Source organism: Ananas comosus, linkage group 9 (assembly GCF_001540865.1).
Source record: "Ananas comosus cultivar F153 linkage group 9, ASM154086v1, whole genome shotgun sequence".
NCBI classification, from domain to species: domain Eukaryota; kingdom Viridiplantae; phylum Streptophyta; class Magnoliopsida; order Poales; family Bromeliaceae; genus Ananas; species Ananas comosus.
The window spans coordinates 811,494-818,988 of NC_033629.1; the positions used below are offsets into that span (position 1 = coordinate 811,494).

The window sequence follows — 7,495 nt, forward strand, 5'->3', positions numbered from 1 at the left end:
TGTGGGAATAGTAGAGCTCTGCAGAGGGGCAGGAGCAAATAATGAATGCATCCTTGTATGGATTGACCCCTCCCCAAACCCACCCCCCCAATTGGAGTTAATGGATCTGATGGGTAATATGGCCTGGCCCTGCTTTTAATTCTCTGCAGAAGAGGTTGGTGGTAGCAGCAGCAGCAGCAGCAGAGACCCAACCACAACACACACACANGAGAGAGAGAGAGAGAGAGAGAGAGGGAGAGAGGGGGGGAGGTGGAAATTGTTCATTTTGATGGGATTTGGGGATCTGGGGTTTTGTTTGTGAGGAGGGGAAAGATCTTTGTTTTTTGTTTTTTGTTTTTTTACATTTTTTTTTTTTGGTGTTTAAACTGTTTTAGCATCTTGGTTGTGTTTAGATTTGGTGTTTTATTTTGATTTGGTGAGGGGAAGGAAAGAAAAAAGAGAGAGAGAGAGAGAGAGAGAAGAAAAAGTGTGTTCAAATCCTTCTTTTTAAAAAAAAAAAAAATTTTGGGCTCTTTTTCTCTTTAATTTGAGCATCTTAAAGGTGCCATCTTTGTTTCTCTTTGTTGAGGATCTGAAGTTGATTTTAGATTTTGAATCCACTTTTTTTTTTCCCTTTTTTTTTTTTTTTTTTTTTTTTTTTTTTTTTGGGTTCTCGTCGCCTCTCCTCTCCTACCCAAAAGTAAAAGCCCTTACTTTCATGTCAAAAAAGCTCGGGAATGTCGTTGAATCCCTAGGGTTTAACCCCTCAAATCCAAATCCCATCTCCTCCGCCTCCTCCCAATTTTTGATTTGATCTCGAAATCGAGGCCCTTCCCTTCGCCCTCCTCCGGATTTTCTAGGGTTTTGATCTGAATCGGATGGTCCTTTGCTAGGGCTAGGGCTAGGGCTTCATGCATCTTTCTCTATGGAAGCCCATATCCCACTGCGCCGCCCTGATCCTGGAGAAGAAGAACCGGTGGCGCAGCAGCGGCAGCGGCGGCGGCGGCGGCGGAGGATCGCCGGAGGATGGCGGCGGCGGAGGCGGCGGCGGCGGTGCCTCCGCCGGGAAGCGGCGGGCTCCGGCGCCGTCGTTCCTGCGCCAGCTCCAGGAGTCGAAGCTCCGGGAAGCCCTAGAGGAAGCTTCCGAGGACGGGTCCTTGTTCAAGTCCCAGGACGCCGACCTCAGCGCCGAGGAGATCTCCGGCTCGATCGGGCGGTCGCGGTCGCTCGCGCGCCTCCACGCCCAGAAGGAGTTCCTCCGCGCCACCGCCCTCGCCGCGGAGCGCGTGTTCCGCTCCCCGGAGAACGTCCCCGTCCTCGAGGAGGCCTTCTCCAAGTTCCTCACCATGTACCCCAAGTACCAATCCTCCACCGAGGTCGACAACCTCCGGTCCCGCGAGTATTCCCATCTCGCCGACGACGGCTCCAAGGTATGCCTCGATTACTGCGGCTTCGGCCTCTTCTCCCACCTTCAAACGTTCCAAAACTGGGAGTCCTCGGCCTTTAGCCTCTCGGAGATTACCGCGAATTTGAGCAACCACGCTTTGTACGGCGGTGCCGAGAAGGACACCGCCGAGCACGATATCAAGGCTCGGATAATGGATTATTTGAACATCCCCGAGAACGAATACGGTTTAGTATTTACTGTTAGCAGAGGCTCTGCATTCAAATTGTTAGCCGAATACTACCCCTTTCATACCAACAAGAAGCTCTTGACAATGTTCGATCACGAAAGCCAATCGGTGAATTGGATGGCCCAGCGCGCGAAAGAGAAAGGGGCGAAGGTCTATAGCGCGTGGTTCAAGTGGCCGACGCTCAAGCTCTGCTCGACTGAACTGAGGAAGCTGATCTCGAGCAAGAAGAGGAGAAAGAAGGATTCCGCCGTCGGGTTATTTGTGTTTCCCGTTCAGTCGAGAGTGACGGGGGCGAAGTATTCTTATCAGTGGATGGCTTTGGCCCAGCAGAACAATTGGCACGTATTGCTCGATGCGGGATCTTTGGGCCCTAAGGACATGGACTCGCTAGGGCTCTCGCTTTTCCGGCCGGATTTTATAATCACTTCGTTCTACAGAGTGTTCGGATCCGACCCAACTGGTTTCGGCTGCCTTCTGATTAAGAAGTCGGTGATGGGGAGTTTACAGAGCCAGAATGGGAGTACTGGGTCTGGCATGGTCCGGATCGTTCCGGTGTTTCCTCAGTATTTAAGTGATTCTATGGATGGGCTGGATGTAATCGATGGGCTTGAGGATGATAACATAGTTGGAAACGAAGAGAGTTCGAGGTCTAACACACACAAGGAATCCCAGCTGCCGGCCTTTTCAGGTGCATTTACATCTGCTCAAGTGCAAGACGTATTTGAAAGCGAGATCGATCACGAGAATAGTTCTGATAGGGATGGCGCGAGTACCATATATGAAGAGAATGAGAGCATTTCTCTCGGAGAAGTCATGAAGAGCCCAGTTTTCAGCGAGGATGAGTCGTCCGAGAGTTCTTTCTGGATTGACTTGGGTCAGAGCCCGTTATTTGGGACCGACAATTCGGGCCAGCTGAACAAAGGTAAGTTGTTGGGATCTCCATTACCGCCTTCATGGTTTACGGGAAGGAAAAATCATAAGAAGGTATCGCCAAAAGGGAAGATATCAAAGAGCCCAATTTATGATGAACGCGTTCTCTCTTTCGACGCGGCTGTGTTATCGGTCTCGCAAGAGCTAGACCGTGTTAAAGAAGTACCCGAAGAAGAGAATGCAAGTAATTCTTGGAGAGAGAGTGAGATTCAAGAAGAGCCTGTAGTTAAAGAACCAACAAGTGTTCGTACAGTGAAGTTCACTTCGACCAACGGGCTTCGAAGTATTAATGAGAATGGTTCCGCTTCAGAAATTTGCGTGGAAAGCCAAACTGATGCGAAGGAAAGTGCGATAAGAAGGGAAACAGAAGGGGAATTCCGTCTATTGGGCAGGAGAGAAGGAAATAATAACAGATTTGCGGGGGGTAGATTCTTTGGTGTGGAAGACAATGAGGGGGCTTCAAGCATGGGCCGAAGGGTATCATTTGGTGTGGAATATCATAATTCCGATGCTGGCGAACCCTCTGGGCATGCGGCTAGCCATGATTATGATGATGATGATGATGATGATACTATGATGGAGGATGATGATGGTGCTGTAGAATGGAAAAGACGAGAGCCTGAAATACTATGTAGACATCTCGACCATGTGAACTCAATGGGTCTTAACAAAACCACATTAAGGCTGAGGTATTTGATCAATTGGTTAGTGACTTCCCTGCTTCAACTTCGTCTACCTGATTTAGGAAATGACAGTGATGTGTCTCTTGTTGAGATTTATGGCCCAAAGATTAAGTATGAAAGGGGGGCAGCTGTGGCTTTTAATGTGAAGGATAGCGGCGGAAAGTTAGTTAACCCAGAAGTAGTTCAAAAAATGGCTGAGAAAAATGGTATTTCTCTAGGCATTGGCTTTCTTAGTCACATAAGGGTCATGGATAACCAGAAACAATTGCATGGGGCGGTCGATTTGAACGATGCATCCTTCTGTAAGCCTACATCGACAAATCGGCACGATAGTAAAAATGCTACAATAAAAGTGGAGGTTGTTACCGCTTCACTTGGGTTTTTAACAAACTTTGAAGATGTGTACAAAATGTGGGCTTTTGTTGCGAAGTTTCTAGATCCTTCTTTTCTCGATAGTGAAAGATTATCCTCAGTTGCCGAGTCTTCAGAATTGTAGCAGATTGGAAAATTTTGCCTTTAGCTGTTAATGGTGGCGATGGTTTCAGAGGGAGATGCAGAAGGAAGAAGCAGAGTGGAAGTTATGTGTCTTTTGCCTGTTTCTTTTGCATCTTCGTCTCTTCTGCTTGTGAAAAGGACGGACGATGGCTTGTGATCTTTGGCAGGTGAATTTATTTATTCTTGGCCTCTGTAGAGTTTGTTTAAGATATATGTACCAGCTGAGTTACTCGCGGAGCTTCTTTTTCTACTGAATATTTGTAAAGCAGCTCTTTGCGCAAGATCTAGTCTCGCTAGCTTGTATGATTTTGGATAGCAAGGTGATGAAGCAATTTTTACCTTTCCTCATTTATGTTGTCCTGAATTTGCATTTGTGTTTAATCAGATTGCTCAAATTTAATGCTTATTATCATAAAGCTTCCAATCTTCCTTCCTGTAAAGTTTAATCGAATTTGTTCTCGCATAAGCCTTTGAAGTTCACACACCATGTTGGCAGTGCAGTTTACCTGTTGGATTGCTTTTGTCTTAATCAGTAGGACAAATCTTTTTTGTATACAAGTTAGGCTGCTGAATCTAGAAAAGTAGGCTTTTGATTGTTACTTTCTACTATAGTTGTTCAAAATGCGGTTAGGTTGGAAGCTGACTCTGAATGCATTTTGTTCAATTTGTCGTGAGGCGATGTTGAAAGATCCCATAGTTGTTTGCACATTCTTTTCTTTTGGTTGGTAATTGGTATTCGACTGTGAAGTGGTCAACTGATGATAACTGTTTAGTGTATTTTATATCTGTCAAAAGAAATGAAAAGAGTCTTAAATGGAGCCTAAAAATAGGCTATGCTTTAGTATGAGTCGACTAATTTTAGTATCTTGTTATTAAGGTCATTTGGATTATTTTCATCTCTTTGGCTTTAATTTCCCATACCCTTCCACAATTTAGGTGTTTTTTGTTTTTTTTTTATCTGTGATTTAGCTATCATTATCGGCAAAACTTTGGGAATTTGAATTTTGGTGCATTATCATATCGCTTTATATATCATAATGAATATCTTTCTACAAATAAAGGTTCAAACAAGCTACAGTTTAACATGGCCTTGGGAGACATCATAATTTCTTGCACTCTTTTTCCATATTTGCTGATAGTGCTGGCAAACGAGCGAGCCGGCTAGATAAGTATTTCTCGGCTCGCTACATAAGTATATAAATATATATTTTTAGCTATATATAGGCTGAGTAAGTAATTTAAGTTTAGTTAAAATTGGACTAATATTGTTAGCTTATAAAAATAAACTCAATATGCCAACAAAAAGGCGAAATTTTATTAAATTTACACTCTCCTTCTCTTTCTTTCACATAGTCGTAAATTCCTAATCTCTCTCTCTCTCTCTCCATGCGGCCAAACCTGAAGCCCTTTAAGTTACCAAGTAACATCACGCATCCGCCGTTACCTATTTTACTATTAGTTGTGTGCTTGAAAAAATATCTAGAATACCTTTAAAGTAAAAAATAATTGTTTACACACAATTTTGATTTTAGTTATATATAATTGGATAGTTTAATCTAATATTTTTTTATATAATTTATTTAATTTTTAACCGCATAGATGAAAAATAATAATATAAAAATTGAAGGCGGAAGAAAAGACATGTAAGACTGAAAAGATTAGATACTCAACTCATAAATTATTTTTCTTCATATTATTATACCGTATTTTATATAATTATTTTGTATTTTGAACTATTAGATATATTTTTTGTATCAAATTATAAATAATGCTCTGTACAAATTAAACTATTGCTTATTCAGTGTTGAGAATTTCAAGCAGCTCGTTTAGAGTTCGAGCTTGCTCGATTCGAAATTAGGTTCGCTCGAACTCAGCTCAAATTAATTTTAAGCTTGAAATTAATTTCAAGTCGAATATAAATTGAGCTCGTCTTGTTTCCACCCCTATTTGCTGATCCTATCTTTGAATTGGACAGGTGTCAACAGTTTTTCAGCAAGATAGCATCTGATTCAGAAATCAGATACGTAGGTATTATTTTATAAAGTTCTTATGTACACACAGGGTTTCAATGAAACCATTCATTCTGATGTGAATGAATTATTACTGGTCATATCACTTTTCATTAGTCAACCAAATTTTCCAAACTTCAATCAAATTTTAGACTTCTCAACCTCTGTGAAACATGTCTATCACATGCATGAGAAACTCAGAATGTAAACTAGTATGATTCTTTCTCTCCGTCTTTTTCTCTCCTTTCTTTTCTTCCAAGAGGATTCCTCTGATGTTTGGTGTAATACTAATCAACTACAGTGTTCTGTTGACAAAGGGGGGACATTTTGGCTGTTCCTACTCATACCACTCTGGGGACCATATAAAAAAAAGTAAGCATTTATTTGCTGGTTGTTGACAATTTAGTGGAGCAGCAACGTAACATTTGAAGCATTGGCTAGAGAAAAAGTAAGGTACCAAGATCACCCAGCAGTTGCATCATTGTAACATTGACATATCACCAACTATATAGACTCAAAAGATAAGAAAAAAGAAAATATCTCTCCATTGGATGATCTTCTAAAGCAAATATTTATCATACCAACGACCATTGAGCTCAGATTCTGAAATGGGATTAGGTAAAAGAATAATAAATAAGCGCCATTTGACTTAAGAGCAAATGAAGCACTAGTAAAAGTTTTTCGTTAAAATATTTTCAACAGCTTGTAACTGAAGCTAAAGCAGAAGCACGCTCCAAACCTGCTATTTGCCAAATACCTAATTTCTGAAAGCCTAGATGCCAAGCCAAATAGGGCAGTGGAGAAGCAACAATTTTATTTTGTAGTAAAAAAGGAAAAGGAAGCAACATATAGTAAAGGAAATTTGTCTCTCTTATTCTTATTTGATAGATAGGTTTGAATGTGATATAATACAAAAAAGAGGTTCTTGTGAGCTTTGCTTTCACTTTCCACTGCTTAGAGATGTTGCCTGAAATAGATGTTATCACTTCAGAACCCTTCAAAATATCTCCAGGTACTCAGCATACAAGAGTAAGGTGAAATAGCAACTTAGATTGGCTCATGTACCAATAATTGAGCCACATTAAAACAGCTTCTAACCAATCCGTGACCAAGAAGCGGCCACCTCATCCTCTAACCGAAGTCCGCGCCTCGAGTGAACGAGAATAGTCATACATGTCTGTGTCGTCTCTTTTCGTTTTGCGAGTGTCGACCATAAGAAAATTTCATAGATTTCATAGGAGTTTATGAATCTTCGACCATTTTGATCAGGAAAGCGGTTTCCAGAGCTAGCTCTTTCGACTGCAAATACTTGCTCTCCTCCACTATGTCGGTGGTTAAGTTGAGTATTATCGGACGTTTTGGGTCGTACACGGTTAGCTCACGTACTCTCGCAACCCATTTAGCTGCTTCCCATACACCAAACCTAACAATTTCATATGCAAGTGCAAATTATAGCTTCTGCAATTTTGATAGCAAAAATTTCGCAGGCAAAAGCAATATAAACTGCCTAATACACATTGAAATTTAGTAATTTACTGTTAAGAAAATCCACTACTATTTTCCTGCATGTTAAGATATTACAAGGTACTAAAGAGCCTGCCCTTCTAGTAGCTGTAGGGAAGAATTGAATATTCGGTTGATCTCCAACTAAGTTTCACTTGTTTTAGGGAAGAAACATATGAGAGATAAACGAACACTTTGAGTGGTACAAAGCAGTAAGTAAATTATGAAATAAATGCAACTAAGCGCTTGGGGGGGGTGGGGG

General features: G+C 41.5%; 2 protein-coding genes across 2 annotated transcripts in view; one reads left to right on the plus strand and one right to left on the minus strand.

The window, feature by feature from the left end:
• On the plus strand, window positions 217-4,145 carry LOC109715433. The gene has a single exon (XM_020240413.1). The coding sequence runs from the start codon at window positions 891-893 to the stop codon at window positions 3,720-3,722; it is 2,832 nt and encodes a 943-aa protein (XP_020096002.1). The 5' UTR covers window positions 217-890; the 3' UTR covers window positions 3,723-4,145.
• The window catches only part of LOC109715517 (dipeptidyl aminopeptidase BI), a 6,206-nt gene continuing 5,290 nt past the window's right edge, over window positions 6,580-7,495 (minus strand). Inside the window, exon 10 of the mRNA XM_020240566.1 lies at window positions 6,580-7,153. Within this exon, the coding sequence (XP_020096155.1) occupies window positions 6,973-7,153 (181 nt within the window). The 3' untranslated portion in view covers window positions 6,580-6,972. The remainder of the gene's footprint in view (window positions 7,154-7,495) is intronic.